Below are 24,967 nucleotides of genomic sequence, written 5' to 3'. Positions count from 1 at the left end.
CAGTTCTAATCTAATTTTGCCACATCCCCAGTTTGTCCGAGATCCTCAAAACTAAGTGTTCTGAAGTAATACACAAAGGACAAGGTTTTACAGAGTTGGGTTTAACAAATAATTTCAGCAAAATGTAGGGGGGGTTGGGGGTGGCATAGCAGCAATGTCATTGGACTAGTAATCCAGAGACCCTGACTAATGCTCTGGGGATATTAGTTCCAATCTCACCGCAGCAGCTAGTGGAATTTGAATTCAATGAATAAATCTAGAATTGAAAGTCTTAGTAATGGTTCCATGAAACTATCACTGATTGTCATAAAAATCTATCTGGTTCACTAAGTCCTTTTGGGAAGAAAATCTGCCGATGTGCGACTCCAGACACAGCAACGTGATTAAACTCTTTACTACCCTCTGAAATGGCCTCAACAAGCCACTCAGTTCAAGGGGAATCAAAGACGGAAAACAAACACATCCGATGAAATAATAAATTACAATGGTGCATTAATGACAGTACTGCAAAAATATTTAGCAGTACTTTCTTGAACTGAGTGTTGAAGAACAATTTCCAATGAATGGACACAAAAGGTGGGTTAGGTTGATTGGCCATGCTAAATTGCCCCTTAGTGTCCTGGGATGCATTGGTTAGGGGGATTAGCAGGGTAAATATTTGAGGTTACGGGAATATGGCCTGGGTGGGATTGTTGCTGGTGCAGACTCGATGGGTCGAATTGTCTTCTTCTGCACTGTAGGGTTTCTATGATTCTATGAAAACAAAAATTAAAGAACTCAATCCATTGACAGATTTGATCGAAATTATGCATTGGGTACACTAACTTAAAATGGGGAAAATCTGCCTTTAAGCAAGTTGCTTACAGGAAGACAATTAGTTATCTTAAACATTTATAAATATTTCCCACTGTTCTTTCGAAGCTCACAATACAAAGCCATTAGAACAGCAAAACATTAAAAGTGAAAGTTAAAATTATGACAAACTCAAAGAAACAAATCTAGCTCATTTTTAAACACAAAGGTAAAGACTGCTCTCATTCTGGCAACCTCCTAACTGTAAAAAACTGTTTGGCTTTGATGCCCCAAGGCTACTTTCCTAATCTTTATTCTGTTTGCTATTTTTCTTTTTACACGGTTTAGTTTTCTCACCAGTTATCACATTTCTAATTCTTTGTGCATTCCTAAATACAACACCCAGTACTATATGTTATTTAAGACAGAAGATGCTAGAATTACTCGGCAATTTGATTATCTTCAATTTTCTCTCTTCACGGATGCTACCAACATATTTTGTTTTTATTATATTTCCAATATCCACAGTATTTTGCTCTTAGCACTATTTTTTAAGCTAGGTTGATGAGCTGACCTGCCTGAATACCACCCTGTAGCAATCTGCAAGTCCAAGGTGACTTGTCCTCTGCCATTTTCTCACAATGACCAAAGTTGAAGGGCAGAGAAATTTTTCAAATACCACTGCAAGACAAAGTGGCCAAAACTTTCAACATCAGCTAGGTTTAAAAACAGGAGGTAGTGGATTGTTCATTTATACATCCAACTCGATTTTCCAAAAGGAAAATGGGTATGATGCCTCATGAAGAGTTGCTCTGTTACCACCCATTTTATGGCCCTAATGAAGTTTAATGTTTTACTCAAAATGTGGTGAATAGCCTTCTTTCAATATTTGCTAAGTATGGTGTTACATAAATGCAAGTCTTTCTTTTAACCCTGAACAGCAATTAAACAATGTCATTTCAATCTTATCCCCACCACTAGCGCTCTACTGAGACTTCAGCCACAAGACCAAGTAGTAATTGGCAGGAACTATTAAGAGGGACTGAAAGTTTCACATCTCTCCCTTTTTCTAACTCTGCAATACTTTCCTCCATAAGTATGGTCACAGATCAGGACATTGGTGAACAGACCCTTGGTGATTTACTCACTATGGTCACTGCAGGGTAGTGTATATTCATATCTGCAGAGTGCTCTATGTTTGTTCATTCAGGTTACTCGACTGATAACCACCTTTAGGGGAAGGAAGTAAACTATGCAAGGTACTTTACAAATAGACAGTTATAGGATTAAGCTTTTCACTTGTTTATTTGTAAGTTCTTGTGGATTCGTACAATAGCTGAAATGTTGTTCTTTCCTACAATGATTTAAGATTTAATGCTGCATGGTACAATTTAGTTGACTGTACAATTCTGCTTTTGCTGAGGTGCAGGATGTGGGTTGCAGGGTGTGAGATTCATGTTGATGTCTTTTTTATAGCCCCGCTATGAAAGAAGATAGCCAAGACAGTCTCGAGATAGAAAGTGGGATAACAGGGCTGAATGGTAAACAAGTTGACATCTGGCGTTTAATCACAACTCTCTCATTTCTGAGGGACTTATTTATAATAAGAAATGTCATGCCATCATGAATCAACAAGGACACTGCATGAAAAGTGATGGATCGAGATTTTATGCTTTACTTAATAATTTGCAGTGTGGGGTGGGGTCAAAATTATCATTTATGTTTCGACCCAGAGAAAAAGCGAACAATTGCATTTATTTCTCTACATGGCTACTGCGTAATGGCATTGCATGTGTCAGGATATGGGCAATAAAAGGATTACATTGCAACCATATGTTTTGTCAGGTTCAAATGGTCTTACAACTGCAACTTATCAATGTGCGACACAGGTATTCCATCACCAGACCACCTGATTATCCCAAAAGTGTCAATTATTTACTAAAATAATCAGCTAGGGCCTTGGAGTTACTAAGTGGAGCTTCATCAAATGTTAAAATTACTTTCACAATAAGGTCAAAATATTCTTAAAGATAATTATAACACTTTGATCATGAGTGTTTGAATGTTCCAAATCTTTCAGTTGCAGCTTCATAACAAAACAAAGTTAAAACTAGGCTTTAAGTCAGTAGTTCCCAACCTGGTGGTCCATGAGGGTACTACAGTGGTCAGTGGAAAAAATATATAATTACGCGTACCTCGTATCATAATCAATATTACAGTATTTGTAATAGGATTGGTCAAAATGCGTAGGAGTTAACAGATGTTAGGCCAACATAGTGAGGTTGCTACGTGTAAGAGAAATGGCCCCACTAGCAACATCCATTCACTGCAGCATCCATAGGGAGGCATTAGTTGTAAAGAAAATGTCTGCTGATCTCATGACCGTTTGAGGAAACAGTTAATTTTATCGGTGGTATGTCCACCGAATTTGCGAATATTTGCAGCTTCATGTGACAAGATAGTCAGTGATTACCATCAACAACTTCTGCACATCGAAGTTCACTGGATCTCCCAAGGAAATGTCTTTGAGTCCCGTGATAAAGTGAGAATTTTTTTTACTTGACACAATTTGAACTCTTACAACTCTTTCGTGATTTTCAATGGCTTGCCAAATTGGCATACATCGCAGGTATTTTTGATCACTTAAATGGTTTCAATCCGAGTCTTCAGGGAAAAATCAGTGATAGTTTTTCATGTGCAGGACAAAATGGAAGCGATGATCAAGAAGAGAGAGATTTGGGCCAAATGACTTGAGCATATGACTCATTTGCGAATGTCACATATTTTGGCCAGGGTAGAAATGCAGCTTCTAAATAGTTTGAAACATGACATCAAAGAGCACCTGCAAAATTTGTAAACACAGCTACGTGAGTCCTTCCCTATTCCCGACACAATGTTCAACTGGATATGAAATCCCTTTGCGAGCCTGGATGATGATATTTTCGCAAGCCTGACCTTGAGAGCAAGACAGCCTACTGTGACAGCGCTTTAAAGCTGGGTTTTTCTCAGAACTACCTGATTGACTTTTGCCTTAAAGTTGTTTCGGTTTACCCAGAATTGTCTGGCAAGGCAGTTCTAATGCCTTTTCCTGCAAACCACCTTTGTGAAACTGGATTTTCAGAGCTCGTCACATTGAACACCAAATATCAGAATAAACTTAATGTTGAACCAGATTGAGACTGTCATCCCTGGAACCTGACATCTGCGAAACAAGATCAGCCTTCTCATTCCTACTGAAGGTGAACGTGCTGTGTCGAGCGCAATATATTTGTGAGTGTGCATCATAAACTATTAGAAGTAGCTGCATTTTTCATGCCCATTGATATACAAGTTCGACTCCCATTAGCGATAGGCTCCATGAAAAATCTTATTTAAACCGGCTTGTGCACATTATGGTCTGCAAAAGCATTTAATGACTATCGAGTAGTTCGCATAAAGGAAAAAGTTGGGAACAACTGGTTTAAGTGATTCAATGTGCTTTGCCTGATCCCAACCATGCTCAACTATCTTCTCTCTGCTTTTGTCTCCTTTTGCATCCAAAACACCAAAACAGGTTTCTTATAGTCGTAAATCCAAATGTAGCAAAACAGTATGTCCCAAGTGTAGAAATGTTCTGTTTCAGTGACCAACTGACTACAATTGAACAAAGGCTGAGAATTAAATACAAAATGATGGTGGTATGATTATAGGGGTTATAAGCTTAATTAAGTAACTGTAAGATAATCGTAACCACTTCTTCCTTTTGACACATCTTTGGACTTTTAAAAACTAACAGCATTAAAAGCCATGTCCTACTGAGCAAATTTGAATTACTCATAATATTGAATTTGTGTCATGGGATCTTCTATTCTTAGTTACAAAGTTCTGAAGCATGGAAAAATAAATAAATGTGAACATGAGAGAAAATACCTTTAGCTGCTCCAAAGCTTTGGCAATGACAGGTTGGCTGGATGTCTGTTCACGGTGTAGAGAGATTAGACTTTCTATGGATTGTTGAAACGTTTTACGCTGACTCACAAGATGGGAAGATTGCATGACGACCAACAATAAATTATTAATCTGAGGAGTGTGAAGTTAAAAAAAATGAGCAGATTAAGTAGTTAATTTATTCCCCATTTGCTAGTGAACCAGAGCCTAGCTTTATTCCAAATAGTAACTAAACCCTCATTAGTCCTTCCAATCTCCAAATCTTTCTCAGAGCTCCCTGCTTTATGCCACAATGCTCTTCCTAGTCTAGTTCCACTTGAGTACAATCACCCTCATACTTCCATAACCAAGCCCATCCATCCCCCAATCTCATCATTTCCACATTCTAATGCTCTCTAATCTGCTTAAGCAGTTTCCAAGTAGCTACATTTAACTATATTGGCCTATTAGCACCTAATCACCTGTGTTCTAAACTCCAGATGATCCATCAAGAAAACTACAGAAGTTCTGCTAGTGTTAAATTTCAGAAACAGCTCTCACCATTCTCTATCTTGTAATCCCTATTTTGTTTTGGCTTGTGAATGTTCCTATGATGCACCTTTGTATGTTATTACATTAACGGTATAACATAATTACAAGTTAATAATGTTTTAACTAATTGTAAACTGTTACTTATATCAATTTCAAATATTCTATTTATGGAATGAAAGGTGTCGCACATTAAAATGAATAAAATACTATCACATATAAATGAGCTTTCAAACTAATGATTTAGTCATTAAGTTACATACCTGCATGCTTCTCAATGTATCCACAGTTTCTACCTGGGGCAGTACTTTGATAGACTGGCCTCCCCACAATTTCCAGTTATCCTCCTGATCTCTATCCTTAGGGTCGTCTTTGATGAGAAGTAAGTAAGCTTCATCCGTTGATTCATCAGATTCCTTTGAGCAGTCCTTTCCAGCTGTTGCATTAAGCAGTTGGAGTATCTGAGATTTTCGCTCTGCAAGGTCAAATGCAACAAAAATATGCAAGTCTTCCAGTCCAGGGATTTGAACCTGAAAAGAAAAGCGATGGCAATAAAAACAATAGGTTCAAAAGTATTTTCCATACAACATTTGTATTTTTCTATACCTAGTATTAATTAACTCACATCCAAAGTAAAATCACCACCACTGGATTACTTGACCATAGTTTAGTTAATCAAAAGACCTTTATGTACGATAATTACTATTATTATGCCATGGGCATACACCACGTAAGTAAACTGCCTAATCCCATTGGAAAGAGATTTTAGACTGGCACTACAAGATTGTGCTGCACAATGCAGAGGTTTGTATAATTTCCAAGAGGTTATCTCCAGTCACATTCATTATACAAGCAAATTAGGCGCATTTTAATACAACAGCACATTTAAGCACTATTATAGCATACAGCTCATTTTAATCACTGCATTTACAATTCCAGTTATTTTCTAACTCGCTCAGTCCATTGCCTACAATTTTCTTTCTGTATAGCCAACAGGTTCTTTTTTTAATTTCAGTGTATTTTCTCTCAAGATTTGTGTATTTCCAGCTTTCACTTTGCCTCATCCCTTCTGTGGTGATGCTGGCGTTGGACTGGGCACAGCAAGATGTCTCACAACACCAGGTTGAAGTCCTTCATCAGGTGAGTGGCCACTCCGAAAGTTTGTGATACCAAATAAACCTGTTAGACTTCAGCCTGGTGTTGTGAGACATCTTACTGTGCTCATCCCTTCCGTTATTGCTGATTTCCCTTTGTTTGAGGATGGCTACTTCTTGCACGTTGCATGAGTTGAATACAGAGGAGATGGATTGTGCGTGGCCAACCTCAGTTTCTCACTCTTGCACATCCATTCCCAGTGGCTTGGCAAGTCATGAAGACTGGAGATATAGTCATCTGAAGCGGATGATCAGCAACACCTTCAACCATGCAAATGAACTTTACAGCTGTGCTGCGGTGCCTTAAGGGAACGCCATGTGCAGTGCTTCATCTGTGAAAACCCAGACATATTCTTTTACCTCTCTACATAATTTTAATCTCATAAGCTTTTTTTTTGGAAAAAAAATCATTTGCAGTAGGACGGTTCACAAGAACATACAAAATAAAAGATTATTTAGCCACTCAAGCCTGCTCTGTCATTTAATAAGATCATGGTTGACCTTCTACTTCAACTCCACCTTCCTGCTTTATCTCCATAGCCCTTAATTCCCTATTCCAAGTATAGATTGCCTGGAGCAGTGAAGCATGTGCACAGTTCCAACTAAGTATTCGAATCTGAAAGACTGGTTAAAGCAACCATCCCTGGGGCCTGAATTCAGGATCCTGTCAGAATGTAGGCCCAAAAGAAGAAAAATATTGCAAAGATTTGCATTCCATTCTGTAAATGTATAACTTTTATCTTTTTGATGACATTATCTCCTCTGCACTAAAATATTTTTAACTGTACGTAGATTGTGTGTGACAGAGATGCATGGCTACAAAAAGTAGCTGCAGAATTTATTTATCAATTTGATTGGTCCTGCAACGGGATACCGGAACACATTGTGATCAACTATAAGATAATAAACATACGCATATAAAAATACATCTATTAATCTAGTTTATGCTAAAAGAATAATGTTTTGTACACATATAAATGCAACAACAGTGTGATGTACATGACTTTTAATCAGATATATATTTATGCTACAGATAACATATTTAACTACAAAGATTATGCAGATAGTGGTCAAAATGAAGCACCATATACGCAAAGATAAGCCTAAAGACATTGTCAAAAATGTCATATCACCAATCAGAAGGCTAAATTGCATCATCCAAAGTGTTAAAATGATTAAAAGCATGTTCAATAAATAACTGGGAATTGAGGCCACATTTCCATTTTTTGCCCTCATTCAAGAGGCTGAGGACAGTTAATTAATAAAAAAAGACCAAAATGTGTATGCTAGGCTCATTCACAGGATGCTCAATGGCTCTTTCTCTCCCCCCCCCCCCCCCCCTCCCCAACTATGTGAGCATCAGTTGGTATATGGTGGTGAAAGAGAGAGAGAGAGAGAGAGAGAAATCTGAGCCTGGGAGTAAGGCTGCCGCGCGCACACACGCACAATCCCTCACATGTCAGCCAGTGGCGGCCAACTTTTGCCTCTCACCTCCCCCACCGAGGGCAGGATCCTGCCCATTGTATAATTCAGGCTTGTCTAGCCAATCAAATGTATGTGATACCTTGAAATAACAACTTTGGCTTCATCATCAACTTAACGTAAACAAATGCTGGATAATCAAATGCAGCATTGGATCGACAATGTTAAACTCAAAAATCACCTGAATGGTGACAATAAGTGACAATATTCACTAATACTGAGGATTTATTAGTACCTTAGCTAAATGCAGGGAAGAGGAAAACCTTTCCTGTCTAGCTTTATCTCAAAATACCAGCTTTATTGAACACTCCAGACTATAAATGCATGTCATGGTTTCAATATGGAAACTGATTGACAACATTCAAAACAAAAACATTACCTTGACATATCTTTTTGTTTTAAGAGCTTCCAAAACATCTGGAACAGGAGCTGACACAGAAAATTCAGCTGCTATTTCTAGGTCCTAAATCAGAAGAGAGAGTTTTACTTTTGGCACAAATTCTAATTTTTTTTGTTGAGGAAGTAATGTAACATTGTGCCACGCTATACTTACAAGTATTTATACAAGTGGCATATGCATACTACCTTTCTTAGCATTTTAGCAAACCCCAGAGCCTTGGACGCTCTCTCCCGAGCTTCATGAAAGAGCTCTTTTAATGCACGACTGGTCTCTATAACGGACCTCCTGTAAAGACAATGTTACATCACAAATTCATCTTTTTGGAAATAATAACACACAAGTCAGTAGGCAAAGGGGAAAATATCAATCTTCATTCTGAAATCCCTCAAGTTTCATCAATTAAAGAAAAGGAAATAGTGATATAGTGACATCAGAATGTCCCAGAGTATTTGGTGCATTCTTTTGAAATGTAGTCACTGTAGAGTAACTGTTTTACATTCTCCAAAATGCATTTCAAACTCAAATGAGAGACGCAAAACAAAATGAATAAAACAAAGTAGCATTGTGATTACTGAGGTCTAATGACAACACAAATATGTGTTTGAGACCTTATTCTGTATAAAATGATGCCCGACAGTTCTCTCATATTTTTTAATTTTTGGAGTTCTCAGGAGCTAGAGAAGGAAATCTGCTGTTCTTACCTGGTCTGGCCTTCATGTGCCTCCAGATCCACATCAATGTGGTGACTCTTAACTACCCTCTGAAATGGCCTAGCAAGCTTTTCAGTTGAAGGGTAATTATGGATGGGCAACAAATGCTGGCCCACCAGCAACACCCACATCCCAGGAATAGAAAAAAAAGTCACCAATGAAATTTATTTTGCCCATTTTATTCTTGCATCAAAAATGGTATTATAAATGAAGAGTAATCTGCCATTAGCTTTCTTTAGCAAAGGTGAAAATGTTCCAAGTGTTTTACAGTAAATCAAGTGCTTTAGAAATGTAGTTACTGTGATGTAAGCAAACTGCATTCAGCAAGCCCCCACAAACAGCAAACTGGTAAGGACTAGTTAATCGATTTCAGTAATTCTGACTGATGGATGAATATTCGCCAGGACACTGTCGGGAAACTCCTGTGCCCCTCCTCGGATAGCGCAATGGGATCTTTTATGATCACCTGAGGGTCTGGTCTGGTTTTATGATCACCTGGGGCCTTGTTTCAACAACTGTCATTTATTTATTCTTATTGTTTTATCCACAAGGCATAGAAACATAGAAAATAAAAACAGGAGTAGGCCATTCGGCTCTTTAAACCTGCTCCGCCATTCATTTTGATCACAGCTGATCAAAATCAATATCCTAATCCCACCTTCCCCCAAATTCCCCGATCCCTTTAGCCCCAACAGCTAAAGCTAATTTCGTCTTGAAATCACACAATGTTTTGGCCTCAACTTTTTATTTACTTGTCACAAGTAGGCTTACATTAACACTGCAATGAAATTATTGTGAAAATCCCCAAGTTGCCACACTCTAGCACTTGTTCGGGTACTCTGAGGGAGAATTTAGCACGGCCAACGCACCTAACCAGCATATGGACTGTGGGAGGAAACCCACGCAAACACGGGGAGAGCATGTAAAGTCCGTGCAGACAATGACCCAAGTCAGGAATTGAACCCAGGTCCCTGGTGCTGTGAGGCAGCAGTGCTAACTGTGCCGCCCTACTTTCTGCAGTAGTGAATTCCACAGATTCACCACTTCGAGTGAAGACGATTCTCCTCACCTCAGTCCTAAAAGGTTTATCCCTTATCCTCAAACTATGACTTCTAGTTCTGGATACGCCCACCAACGGGAACATTCTTTCCTAAATCAACCCTATCTAATTAGAAATTTAAGTTTCTACGAGATTCCCTCTCACTCTTTTAAAACAATCCAAACTGACTTAGTCTCTTCTCATATTACAAACCTGTTATCAGCCTCGTAAAGCTTTGCTGCACTTCCTCTATAGCAAGGACATCCTTCCTCAGATAAGGACACCAAAACTGCACACAATACTCCAGGTGTGGCTTCATCAATGCCCTATACAATTGCAGTATAACATCCTTATTCCTATACTCAACTCCTCTTGCTATGAAGGCCAACATACCATTTGCCTTCTTTACTGCATGCTGAACCTGCACACATACTTTCAGTGACTGATGCACGAGAACAGCAAGGTCTCACTGAGTATCTACCTCTCTCAATTTAGAGCCTTTCAAATAATAATCTGCCTTCCTATATTTGCCACTGAAGTGGATAACCTTACATGCACCCACATTATACTACATGCCCACTCACTCGGCCTGTCCAAATCATGCAGAAGCATCTCTGCATCCTCCTCTCAGCTCACCCTCCGACCCAATTTTTGTATCATCTGCAAATTTAGAGATAATGCATTTAGTTCCCTCTTCCAAATCATTAATATATAATGTGAACAGTTGGGGTCCTAGCACAGTTCCCTGCAGTACCCCACTAGTCACTGCCTGCCAATCAGAAAATAGTTTGGAAATAATTGTGCACACAAGTGTCCTAATTTTTAAAAACTACGGCCAAAATGCACTGCTCAGGCTCAGTTTACGCGCAGTAGCTCCAATTAAAACAACCCTCTCTTTCCCCCACTGTAACATAAGTTATTCTGCTTAAAATAAATTGACCCCATCATTGGTGCCTCATCTAACTTCAGTTGAAAATGGCCATAGAAACAAGCACAAAATAAATTCTAATCACTTGTAATATTAGTACAGTAAGTCATGCTCCATTCAATTTGCAACAGACTCTTCTCAAATAACTTTGAAAAAATACAGAACAGTTGTGTACTAATTGTTGAAGAATTACAAACATGTTTACAGTACCTGATTTCATCTGATGCAGTACTATCATCAGCGCTTGCCCAGAATTCATCACAACTTTCCTGAAGTCCAGAATCTAAGAACTCTCCAGTGGATTTTAGCAGCATTCCAGCTATATCACTAATTGGGAAAATGCAAAATTACAAGTCTAACTATACAACACTTCCAAACTGTTACTTAGAACATAATGTACAGGATCATTCCTGAACAGAGTTGATAGCTCCTATTCCACAGAGAACATCGAAAGTGTACATAAAATATTAAATCAGTCATTTGTAAAATATGCAACACAAACAAAAACAGAAAAGGCTGGAAAGGTTTGACAGCATCTGTAGAGCGAGAATAGAGCCAAAGTTTGGAGTCAGGATGACTCATTTGATTTTGGGATTCCGGTCCCCATTCCTGTTTCCGGCAATTTTTGCTCAAAGGAGGCATGAACTATGGGGAACCCCAGCCCCAAGTTAGCAACCAAAAAATCATCACCTGCTCCTACAATTCTGTCATTCACAAGCTTTGAAATATGAAAAAAGTGTTCTTTCAGTATCAATTGTAAGACGCTGTAGTGTAAGGTAGCTACATTTTCAGTGCATGATTAATTGTATGGTTCTGTCCTGCAAAGATAAGTTGACTATTACATTGGAGTTCTTTTCCCATTAGAAAATGTGCTTTTATGCATTCAAAAATGATGAAAACATTGGTATAACTATCTCAATTGATTTAAAGGCACAGAACCTTTTCAAATTAGGGCAAAATGTTTTTAATTTTTGTCATATGAAAAAAACCTTTGTTGCTGGAGTGCATTGACAGGCCACCTGGTTCATAAGTTCATAAGAAAAAATGGTGTAGCTAAGTTTTCTAAATTTAGCCATCGGTGTTTACAATTTCAATAGGCTCTGTTGTCTGGGATATATTTTGTTCTGACAATTCAGCCTACTGTGGATTAATTTTAACAAGTCGGAAATACTTAACTCATCAAGGGGCTATATAGACATCTTGAATGATATTTGAGGGGATTTCATTTTTTTGGGAATGACTTTTTTTGAGTATTTTTTTCTCCACATGGTATGTTTGAGCGAAATTAAATTTTTAGAATTTCATTTTTTAAATGCCCATTTCAAAGATATCCTGAGATCTGCCCACAATGGATATTGGATGAGTGGCCATAGAGGTGCTTGGTGATATGAAGGAGCATGGATGATATGAAGAGGTATGTGGGGTGGGTGGTGCCCACCTCTGCTACCAACTTGGGTCTTCTTGGGACTGACTCCATCTTGTACCACCTCCCTGGGATGAAAATATAGCAGGCAGAAAGGGCCTTTCTAAAGGAAACATGTGTGCTCAGTTCCCACCTACTCCACAAAATTCTGGCCCTGTGATAACAATTTCATGAATCTCTCTCATACTCAGAATATCAGATTTAATAAGTTCGCTCAGTCTGATAAAAAAATTACACAAAATGGATACAAATTTGTCTATAGAGGTTGGTAAATGACCAGTGAGACTGCTAATGTGAGACTTGATCACCTAAATTAGAAAATTGCATTCAGTGGTTAACCACATGGTGTTATGTACATTGTTACAATTATGAGCTTCATAAGATTATGTTTTGCGACAATGTTTTTGATTTAAGGTAAAATGAAGCAGGGTCATGTGACTTGTTCTGAAGTTGGCCTAACATCAGGCCTGGCTGACATGGCTGTTAAATATTGATGAGTGCTCCGGGCTGTTTCATCAAAAGAAGATACAAGGTGCTCACACTTGGAGACAATGCATTGCAAACATGTTTGCAGTCGTTACACCGCTGGTCTCCAAAGTCCCAGGAATGTGTTGAAAATGGCAGTTTGTAAGCAATTGTGCTTTAAACTGGCCATTTACGCTTAAAATGAGAGAACTGAGGTCTCAAGTTTACCTCATCAGCATTTCTACCTGGATACAAAGCCCACTTCAATATGAAAGGGCTCCTACAATAGTCCCAAGATATTTCTAAAATTCACAGACTTAGGCACTCTGTCAGATTTCAGGACAGAAGGACGAGCTAGAGGCTAGAAATCGCTATGGTTTACAATGCGGAATGCAGGTGGGAACTCATGCTTGGATTGGAAGAGCCAAATTTGTGAGGATTTGAAACAAGACTGGGAGATTCACCTAGATAGAGGGAAAATTTCCAGAATAAATCTAAATGCAAAAGACAAGTCTGAAATTTAAAAAGTTATGAAGCTGGGAAAGGAAAAGAACAGAAACAAACCCTCAGGAGCCAAGATTCACTTTGGGAAAAATCAAATGACTACTTAAGGGATGTGTACAGTATACTTGTGAAGTGGGTTCCTCATTTGTGTTACAAGTAAAAAGGGGGCAGCCCTGTTTTGTAGTTAAAAGTATAAGTTGTCCACTAGTGTTTAGTCAGTAGTGCTTTTAGTTGGTTTGTTACAGTAAAAATCTTAAAACATGAAATCTTGTCATGTCATCCTTTCACCCATCAACTGAGAGTTTGAATGTATTTTGTTTTAACGTTATCAGCCTCTACAGGAATCATAACAACATAGATCCTACCAGAAGAGCTTTCCTGCTTGGGCCTCTCCTCCTCGTATGCAAGGGGTTATTTCTTTGGTAAAATTCCATTCTATTTCTAGAAGGTTCTTCAGACTGTGGGAGGCTTGAGGTAAATGCTGTAGCATCTGAATCCAGCTCCGCATGTAATCAAAATAAACCTATAATGCCAAAGGAAACATATACATAAAGATTCTGGAAAAAAAGATGAATTGTGCAAACGTTCCAATGCATATTTTAACACCTGAACACAGAGGCACTCACTTCCAGCCTGCTTTTCCCAGCTCTGAATGTCTTTGCTGCAATAAAATTATAAAATTTGTTGCAATAAAACATAGCTATTAGCTCCAAGCAATCTTATCTATACACAGCCAGCAGAGACAATATCAGGAATGAAGCAGCTAAAGGGCCCATGGGAGAGTTGTAAAAATACCAATATCAAAGAAGATAGAAGCCAAAAATGAACACCATTCTGCACAAATCTCAGAGGCAGACTGACGCCATGGAGAACAATTTTTGTTTAAACATTTACGCAATAATCCACATCACCGAAGGTTGGGGGTGGTCAAGACTCAATCATGTCGTCACAAATAAAATCCCATAATCTTTCCTAACATTGAGCCACAAAGATATTAGGACATGCAATCAAAAACTTGACCAAAGTGAGAGGTGAGAGATAGAGACGAAACAGGCTAGGACCAGATGCCAAAGTCCAAACAGGTGCAGTTTTGGCTGCCAATAATAGAATAATTAAAATCAAGGAGGCGGGAAAGACCAGAGTTGGAGGGGCAGAAGTCTCAGAGGGTTGTAGGGCTGGATGTTACAGAGGGAGGAGATAATGGAGGGATTTCAGAAAAGAAACTCATGGTATTGCCAGACCAGGAGGTAATATCGGTTCATGAATAGGGTTAAAGGGACCGGCAGCATTTTCGACTGAAGTCAAATTAATATAGGGTGGAAGATGGGAGTCTGGCCATGAAAGCATTTTAATAGTGAAACTTAAGCATGGATGAGGGTTTTGGAAACAGATATTCGATACTAAATGGGTGGAAGTCGGCAGTAGGTGATGGAATGCCTTTGGGGCATGAAGCTCAACTTAAAAGTCAAGAAAGATGCCTAGTTCACACGAATGAAACATAACAGCTCTGTACATAACAGCTCTGAACAGTTATGATCCAAGATCAAGAGAAGAAAACTATGTTTTTAAAATCGAGGAGAGCTCCCAGATACCTCCAGAGAGCAAAATGTAATTCCCAATTCATACAGACCAATTTTTAATTTGTGATTTATGCACCATTACTCAGGCAGGATAGATGGAAGGTGCTATAAAACACGCCATCATTCCCATGACTGTGGGGGAGGGGTGACTGGTTAATGAATATATTCTGCTCATTACTAATGATCTTTACTGAATGGTTAGCATGTAGAAAACACTTTACACAAAAGTGTACACCATTTCAACCTTACTGGGTTCACACAATGACAGTCATTTCAGGATACAGTATCCTAACTCCAGCCACTACCTTCAGCAAAATTACAGAATAGGTTCTCGGCCTTTTGGCTAAGATCAAGTGTAGTGTGGTCGGCAGCCCATGGTCGGCCGCACTTGGTCGAGGTCATTAGGTTACACTGAAGCTTCATATGTTTCATATGAAACAATTTTTAAAAGTGGCATCTCAGCCTTTTGGCTAAGATGCAAATGAGCTCAAGTCTTGGAGGAGGAACCTCCCCCTTCTCCAATCAGCTTGGCTCATGTAGATCAGGCCCAGGACAGGGTGATTTTGGTCGCTCGCCCTGTCTTGTCAGCCTGGATCTGAAATGCCTCAACTTGTTGAGACTCTGAATTGGATTTGATTTGATTGAATTGGAAAAGTATAAATAAAAAATAAATTAAAAATTACAGAATAGGTACTGAATGGACATCACAACGGAACAAAATTATTCAGAATACATTAGGGAAAGGGAAAACAATGGTGCACTCCAACCACAATGTTATAGACTGGAGTTCTCAGCGTAAAATCTGACAGTTCAGGATACTCGACAAAGAATGTCACCCACGGGTAAATTGCAAATGATCTTTTTAAACGTGGTTGTATTCCACTTAAAGCAGCTAATACATCACATTTAAGCAATGGTATTTCACGGTTTGAAGTTTTAATGCAGAACAGCAATGATTTTAACAAAAATTCTACTAGCGCACAAAGATAAGACACATGATTTATGCCATTTTTTTTTTAATTAAAAATTCATATGACAAACAACTATGGAACAAAGTTTATATAAATTACCAGTGCAAAATTCATTTTATTGGGTCAGAAGTTACCCAGTTAGCTATACTAACTTTGCAAGTGTATATCCTAATACAAAATATAAAATTTAACAAACATTTTGAAAGACATGGTTGTGATTTTTAAAAACTTGATGGGAAGCAGCAGTTTGACAGTGGTACTAGAGTGAAATATTTTTTAAAAACATGACGACAATTTACACAGCATGTATTTTCAGCATTATTAACTCAAAAGAGTCAAGTTAATTTGAATCAGCTTGTCTCCTAGCTGCTGCTATAGAATTAATTTTCAGACACAATAATGCAATACAATTCTGAATGCTTTTACCCAATGTGGTAAGGCTTGTCAGCTGCAAGAGAAAAATCATGAAAACTGAGGCTTCAACTCGTGTTTGAGTGTGCTTCACTCATTAATATACTCACAATTAACATTTTATGTAGATCTTCCTCAAATTCATCAATATCACTGTTAACCTTTTGCTGTCTCTGGAATTCATCCATGATCCCATGCAACATGAATTGATAATACTGCTTCATAAGTAGACCACCCTTCAGCACTTCCTTGCACTCTCTAACCAACTGTAAAACAAATAATCATTATGTGCAGAATATGGAAACATTTAGAGTTCAAGTCAAACACTAAAGAGTTCTTTGGCAAGATTGACATGGGGGCAATTATTGCTTTTTAATTTCCAACAGTGGCAAGAAAACTAATGCAAATATACCAATGAGTTTTTGACATTGTATAAGAATGATTTAAATATTGTAGCTCTGAATTAGTTGACTTCAGGCAAGTTGATGGTAGGGCACCACAATTGGTCAGAACTCCTATGCACAAGGGGAAATTCCAATCAGGGCATCTATTCTTGATCACTAAAAAGAGACCCCTGCTAACTGTGTGAATGTCAAGTGACGTCAGGGTAAGGTTTGGCATCAAAACTTCCCCGTGACTTAATACCCTGATGACATTAACAGGCAGAGTGCCAACACTGAAGCAAGATACCACAGGGCTAATGGCATCCATGGAATACTATTCCAACAAAAAAATCAATATCTACATGAGAGAAAGTGAATAGGCAAAAATAAAATTGATGTACATTATAAGGGCTGATAATGTGGGTTATAGGAAGTCAGTATTAAAACTATGTTGTAATCTAGATTATTGATAGTACATAGGAGCCCTGTGATTGCAGTCTGAGAATTGACCAAAAGTTAGAAAAGACATTCTTACATAGCAAAACAAGCTTTATTACCAAAACTATTGGGTTCTGATCTAACCTCCGGGTACTTGTTGTTTGAAGTATTTAATTTCTTTAATATAACTGAATTGTTTTGAAAACAAATGTTTGTAGCAACAGTATTTGTATCAAAACATGAGAAACAATGCGTTAATGACACAACGTTAAAAGTGCATAAATCAGCCAAAATGTTCTGGAGAATTTATAAATTCTGAGATTTATAAATCTCCATATGTTATACTACACTGTGCCAAGCAAAGAGCGTTGCACCTTTTGAGCCTCCCTGTTAATCTTAAGAACCGGTTAGATTTGCATATTAATTGCCTATCAAACTCTCAGCAGAAAGATAGGGCTGAAATTTATAAGTACCCTTTTAATGACAATCACTACAATAATCATCAATCTTCTGGGTCAAGAAAGGAAACAATTTAAATATCTTTTAAAATTAACAAAAATTGACTTTTAATTTTTATTTCCCATTTCTCTCTACTCTTAATTCAATCTTCCTTCCCTTCTCTCCAGCTGATTTAATTCTTAATTCACCCACTCCAATAGCCATGATCAACCTCTATCATTCCTATTTTGCAATCTTTTAAATCTCCTTGATTGAGGTACATTATTGGTCCCATCATTCATCAAGGTCTCCAATGCCCTGTTGCCACTCCACACCATTATCGGCTTGCACTTCCAGTGCTCTACATCTGAAAAAGAAATTCAAGCTGAAGGATGCAGAAGTCTAATCATGTAAACCGTAAGATGCCTCACTCCAGCAAGATTTGCCCCAACATATTTGTTTTATTGATCGACTAAAAATTGAGTTACTGCAATAGACTAAAAAAAATGCACATTTTATGATTAAACTGGTATTAAAAATAGCCCATAAATCCAGAACATTTACAGTGCAGCTCAAATATAAATGTTCAAATTTTGTAATTTGAATTAATCCCTTAAATGTACTCTTAAGACACAAGAATTCTTGATTATCTACATTCAAAACAATAGGTTTTATAATGAAATTTGAGAAGCAAAAATCAGCTATAAAAACATGTGAATTCTTTCTACTTAAAAGAGATAATCCATGCCAGCAGATAAATTGTGATAGTTATAAAGCACTCTGTCGGAAAGTGAACTTTTTAACACGTCAATACTACATAAAGAAAATGCATGTGAAATTACACCAGTGTTCCAATAGAAAGATGAAAGCAGGCACAAATTTTAAACTCCTGTGCTATGACTAAAATAATTTTGGCAGGCTACCTGTTTAATGCTGAGCAATGATGGTTCTCCTGCAGGTCTTTGCTCCAACCTTAGTTTCAAGCACTCATGAATAACGTTGAGGAGAACTCGACATAAGACCAAGTAGGCCGGCTGAAAAGATGGGAGTTCCATGGCCTCCAGCTGTTCCCAGGACACAGTGCTGCCTTTCTGCTCTGTGCAAGAAGACGAGTGCGACAATTCAGGCAGGTAGTCATGGCATCTCAAAGGCTCCGGAACAGCAGAGAACTGGAATACAGACAAAAGGGTGCGTAAATTCATAATTGCATGCCACAGTTAGATTGTACTTGATCAAACCTTCAATGTACAAGAGGTTAAATCATACACAGCAAACCAGTGGATAGTGTTTGACCAATTACAAAACAGCCTTTATCATGGTTTCTGCCATTGTACATATTTAACTACTATTCCAGATCTTCTCTCACTCTCTCCTCTTTGAAGATGCAGTGGTAGCAATAAGTTGACCAACAGCTTCAAATAAAAACTAGCACAGTTGCCAAGCCAAGAACAGTCCTGATTAATTTCTATATGGAAGGCTAATAAAGTAATTACATGGGTATTGTAACTTAAGCTGTAGAAATTCTTCAAATGCCTCCCTTGTAAAGAGATAAATATAGTAAAACCTTAAAGGGATAAAATTGGTGGTGTAGAAGCTGGCTACATGTTCCCTCAAAAAAATTTGAATCTTCGCATTAAAAATGTTACATTTAACAATTGATACATTTTTAGACCAAAATATCTAGAGTACACCAACCAAACCATCATTTTTCCACCTCCATTCCACCTCGGGAGGTACTCTACCTGCCTCTAGAATCAGTTCACATTAGCATTGTTTCCAATAAAAACCCAATCTTCTTCCAACCCTCCACTTCATATTTTTCCACCATGCCAGCCACCTCTATTTAATCAACCATTCACCCCTTGTATCGAACCCACCTTATGCAAGCACATTCCTTCCTTGTCCAACTCAGCTTTTCTTGTCACTCCTCCCCCATGCAAAGTCACTGTCCTAGATTCTGCCCCCTCCCTGCTCACCTTCATGGTCACTCACTTCTTCCTTTCCCTTCCCTTGCATCATTATGTCTCTCTTTTCCCAGAACCGTTCTTGTCGGATTCTTGCTAATAGACAAGACCCGTCCCCTCTGCCTTCAAGAAGCTGATTTTTATGCAACAAAAACAGAAAAGGCTGTAAAAATCAGGCAGTGTGACAGCATCTGTGGAAAGAGAACAGAGCTAACGTTGAGTCTGGATGACTCTTTGTCAGAGCTGAAGACAATACAGAATAGGATGAGACATACAGTGTTATGAGGAGGGGAAGGGGAAACATGAGGGCTGGATAGATAGCCAGCAGTTGGTGGAAATGGGAGAGATTGACAAAGATGTCATAAACAAAAAGACAAAGGGAATGTAGATGGTAGTGATCATGAAGAAGTGTGCTCGTGGCGGCCCATATACAGATCAGGATGTGTAAATGGCAGAATAAAGATAAACTGTGTGTCAAAGGATAACATGAAACATGTAACAGATGGCCGGCCCTAATGGGTTGGAGAAAGGGGAGACAGTGGAAAGAAAGATGGAAAGCAAGATTTTAAAAAATTGATTATGGGCTGTTTATAATCACTTAGTTAACATTATAACTATTTCCACAAAACCACCTAATTCATTTAGTTACAAAATGCCCCTGTAAATTAAAGACTCAAGTTCTGAATGCATAAAACAATAAAGGCTTTATTGACAGCATTTTTCCCCATGACATACAAGATGCTTGGCCAAATCAAAACAAAAAATTCAATAGTTAATCCAAATGGCAGCTCCATAGATGTCCTGTAAATTAGCCTTCTGAGTTAACTTGGTCCAAATTGTCAAATGCACTCAGCAATCTTTTTTAAAAAGCTGCTCAAGGCTACATCTCTACTGCAAACAGCAGCAATGTACCATGCATTTTTGGGTGAAAGACACCACAGTTAAACTCAATGGCACAGGGGGCACAGAACTACTTGATTAGCCCCGTCTTGCCTCAAGCACAAAAAAATAATAAAATTCAGAGATAATGCATATAAACTAGGAGTAGGCCACTTGGCCCCTTCAAGCCTGCTCCGCCATTCAATATTGCAACCTCAGTTCCACATTCCCATCTACCCCCAATAACCTTTCACCCCACTTGCTTATCCAAACCCTACTCTGCCTTAAAAATATTCAAAGATTGTGTCTCCAGAATTCTCATTTCTGATCAATGAGATTTTGTCAGTTCTGCAGCCAAACAATAGTGGAAAAAAGGCATTACCAAATGCTGCAAGTAATGAAGCAGATACCAATATTAGCCCAATGAGTGTTGGAATTAGCAAACATATCTTGCATGACTGGGACAAAGGTGATGGTTCTCAACAGGACAGCAGAAATGATCGGATCCATTGGCTGTGGGACTGCTTAGCTCAGTTTGTTTGCAGAGTTTAGCACAGATGTGTTGTGGGTTCACCAGGCTGGGTACCTCGACTTTTCAGGTACGCCTGGTGCACCCACTGATTCTGTTTGTAAATAAATGTGCTGCTGCTAATCCTGCTTCATCTTATTTGATGCTGAAACTTTCATTGTGCCCTTTTTACCTCTAGATTTGACTTTCCAGCGTTCTGCTGCCTGGCCTCCCGTCTTCTATCCTACATAAACTTAAGCTCATCCAAAACTCTGCTGACTGTATCCTAACTCACACCAAATCTATTTCATCCATCAGAACTGAGCTTACTGACTTACGCTGGTTCTGGAACAGAAAAACAATGAGAGCCTAAAATTTTAAACTCTCAACTTTGTTTTCAAATCCCTTCCCCATCTCGGTAACTTCTTTTAGCCCTACAGCCCAGCAAGGGATCTGGACTCCTCCAATTCTAGCCACTTATGCTTCCCTAATTTTCAGTGCAGCACCCATTGATGGTGCTGCCTTCAGCTGCTCTAAAGCTGTACTTTCCTTCCTAAATAACCTGTTCATCCCTTATGCTCCTTAAAACATTTCTCTTCTGGTCATTTGCCCTACTAGCTCCTTTATTGGCACACTCTCAAATCCTGCTGGATAACACTCCTATGAAATGCCTTGGGACATTTTATTACACCAAAGGCATGCAAGGTGTTGTTGTACCAACTTTTAAATTTGCAACAATTTTCATTAGTCTATTTTAGGATCCTGAAAAAATGCTATTGCATTCATAAAAAGCTCCAAGTAGGTGACCAGTAGAAAAACAATCTAAAAGTCAGTTCCATCGGTCATTCAAATCATTCAATTGAAGTAAATTCCTAGCCAGCAGATGGTGCACATCATCTGAGTGCAAAGTGGAAAATCCAAAGAGCAGAATCAGTCCTGCTTAATCCCCCTGTGGCATATTAAGGAACAACAGTACAAAGGCATTAACTTCGCCATCTCTTCATCACATTTGGTGCCATGTGGGAGGAATTGACAGTTGCAGAAACCTAAAGTGGAGGACGCAAGAGGGAGGAAGGGCAAAAAGGTTTTTTTTTTAAGAACACCAAAAGAAAATGTCCAGCAACAACTATTTTTCTGGAAACGTATTAAGCTGTCATTGGAAGTACACCATTACGTTAAGAAATGAACCTCATTAAATCAGTAAAACCACAAGTTTCAAATTGATTTATTTTGCTTTATTATCCAGTTGTGTTGAATATATAGGTGTCTAAGCGTTCTAATCCACAAAGTAGGTCTGAAAAGCAAGCGTTGCAGTTGGTAACATCATGGTACGCAGAAGGTTAGTTACTGTGAGGTTTCTATTTATATTTTGATCAATAACAGTACCGTGGCAACATTTATGGCCACATTATTACTGAGGTAGCTTGAAGCAACAACATTTTACTTCTGACAACTGCTTGAGTGATTTTAAAATAAGATTGTCTTCATAAAAGTGATTGAGAAGTCCGAGGATAAAGAGAAACGGGAGTGGAAATTGGCCATATTCTTTCTGCCTTAGATCAGGAATGGTACTAGAAGACTAGAGATTGCAAATGCTGCACCCTTATTCAAAAACAATGATGTGAAGATAAACCCAGAAACTACAAACCAGTTTGTTTAACCTCAGTGGTGAGGAAGCTTCTAGAAACAATGATTCAAGACAAGATGAATAGTCACGTGGGTAAATGCCGATTAATTAAAAATGTTAAGAGCAAATCATCTCCAATTAACTCAGCATTTTCTTGATGAGGTAACAGAGACAGTTGATGAGGGTAATGCTGTTATGTAGATATATGGACTTCTAAAAGATATTTGAGTAAGTGCTGCACAACAAATTTGTAAGCAAAGTTAGAGCTCAAGGGACAGTGGCAACATGAATATGAAATTGGCTGAGTGACAAGAATAGACAGCAGGGGTGAACAATTGTTTCTCAGCCTGCAGGAAGGTTTATTAGTGAGCTCCCCAGGAGTGGTGTTAGGATTCCTGTTCTTCCAGATAAATATTAATAGCCTAGAATTTAGTGCACTTGCCACAATTTCAAAATTTAGTACAGAGCATCAAAAGGATATAGGTTGGTGGAATGTGCAGGCAAATGACAGATGAAATTTAGAGTATTGTGAAGTGATTCATTTTGATAGGAAGAATGCGGAGAGTGAATATAAAGGATATAATTCGAAAGGGAATGCAGCAGCAGAGGCACCTGGATGTATATGTGCATAAATCATTGAAGATGGTTTGACAGATTGAGAGAGCAATAAAGGATTTGACTAATAGTACAAAAAACAAGGATGCTAAGTTGAACTTGTACACTGATTTGACTTGGAGTATTGCATCCACTTCTAGGTGCCACACATCAGGAAGGATATGAAGGCATTAGAAAGAGTGCAGAATGATTTACTAGTATGGTTCTAGGGATGAGAAACTTCAGTATGTAGATAGCTTGGAGAAGTTGGACTATTCTCCTTGGATAAAAGAAATTTGATGAGATTTGATAGAGGTATTCATAATCATGAGATGTCTGGCCACAGTAGATAGGGAGAAACTGTTCCCATTGGTGGATTTTGGTAAAGGCAACAGGAGGGCGAGTGTTTGGTGGTGGCAGGTTCAATTGAGGCATTCGAGGGGGAATTGGATATTATCTGAAGTGAAAGAATGTGCTGTGCTACGGGAAGGCAGCAGGGGAGTGACACGAGGTGAAGTGCTCCTTCAGAGTGGCAGCACAGAGGGCCAAATGGCCTCCTCGTGTTGTGATCCCGTAAAAGTGCATGTTAAATAAGCCTAGGGAATGACCAATTAGCTTGTCAGTAGTCGGTAAGATAATAGAATCAGTTTTCAAAGATGCAACAAAAAATCAACTAGAAACTGAAATGATAATAAAGAGAAGTCAGCACAGATACCAAAACGGAAGGTCACGCTGGACCAACTTTATTGAGTTCTTTAACAAAAAAAAAACAACGGTATTAAAGTAGACACAATATGCCTGGGTTTTCACTTCACAATGAGGTACCCAAGTTTGACATTACTAAATTACTAGACTAGTAATCTACAGGTGGAGGCTAATGTTCTGAGGACATAGGTTCAAATCCCACCACAGTAACCAGATATTTACATTAAACTTTAAAAGTCTGGAATTAAAAACAAGTCTCAGCAACGGCGACCATGAAACCACAGTAGATTGTCATAAAAACCCCTCTGGTTCACTGATGTCCTGAACGGAAGTCTCCCATCTCTACCTGATCTGGCCTACATGTAAAAAACTTTCTATGTAACTCCGACCTCAAGTGACTGACTGTGTGCAATTCACACGTTTTCTAAATGTTGGCTTTTCTAAATGTGGGTTTCCTCTTGCTCCAAACCGTCCAATGATGTGTGGGTAAGGTGGATTAGCCATGGTAAACATGTGGAGTTAGGGGGATAGGGTGGCAAGGTGGGCCTGGGTAAGATGCTCTTTTGGAGAGCCAGTGCAAAGTCAATGGGCTGAATGGCCTCCTGCACTGTAGAGATTCTATGGTTCCAAGTATGACCCTTGTTACCTGATCTTCACAGATCTAGTATTCCAAACCATCCTATTGTATTTTCTTTCTGTCCCTTCCTGTCTATTTTTTGGGAAACCATTGGTAGAATATGAACGCAAGCATGAAAATTTCAATGATGCTAAGGAGTGAGATCCCCTGCAGTTGATGCAGTCTCTTCTGTTTTTGCATAGTGTGATTTCTGAATCTCACATCTCCTGTGGAATGGAGCATTCCTTCCCATAGCAGAGATGGTCATAAAGGTATAGCAATAGATGGAACTTTGTGCTTAAGCATTTTGGCTAGGATTCCATCCTTGCCAGGTGTCTTTGTTTGCTAAGCAGTGTATGGGTTTCAAAGAGCATCTTACCCAGGCCCACCTTGCCACCCTATCCCCGTAACTCCACACGTTTACCATGGCTAATCCACCTTACCCACACATCATTGGACGGTTTGGAGCACCCGGAGGAAACCCACATTTAGAAAAGCCAA

General features: G+C 38.7%; 1 protein-coding gene across 3 annotated transcripts in view; it reads right to left on the bottom strand.

The window, feature by feature from the left end:
* Positions 1 to 24,967, bottom strand: part of map3k4 (mitogen-activated protein kinase kinase kinase 4) — a 189,350-nt gene that overhangs the window by 82,520 nt on the left and 81,863 nt on the right. For 2 of the 3 annotated variants that reach the window (XM_078230123.1, XM_078230124.1), the window contains exons 4-11: positions 18,497 to 18,742; positions 16,425 to 16,580; positions 13,718 to 13,875; positions 11,171 to 11,287; positions 8,469 to 8,568; positions 8,263 to 8,346; positions 5,511 to 5,777; positions 4,702 to 4,851 (exon numbers count right to left, since the gene is read on the bottom strand). In XM_078230123.1, the coding sequence (XP_078086249.1) occupies positions 4,702 to 4,851; positions 5,511 to 5,777; positions 8,263 to 8,346; positions 8,469 to 8,568; positions 11,171 to 11,287; positions 13,718 to 13,875; positions 16,425 to 16,580; positions 18,497 to 18,742 (1,278 nt within the window). Of the gene's footprint in view, positions 1 to 4,701; positions 4,852 to 5,510; positions 5,778 to 8,262; positions 8,347 to 8,468; positions 8,569 to 11,170; positions 11,288 to 13,717; positions 13,876 to 16,424; positions 16,581 to 18,496; positions 18,743 to 19,549; positions 19,599 to 24,967 lie in introns of those variants that run through there. The other variant, XM_078230125.1, reaches the window with a different exon arrangement.

The sequence above is a fragment of the Mustelus asterias genome, chromosome 15 (genome assembly GCF_964213995.1).
Source record: "Mustelus asterias chromosome 15, sMusAst1.hap1.1, whole genome shotgun sequence".
In the NCBI taxonomy this organism is placed as follows: Eukaryota; Metazoa; Chordata; class Chondrichthyes; order Carcharhiniformes; family Triakidae; genus Mustelus; species Mustelus asterias.
This window is presented reverse-complemented; position numbering and strand designations above follow the sequence as displayed.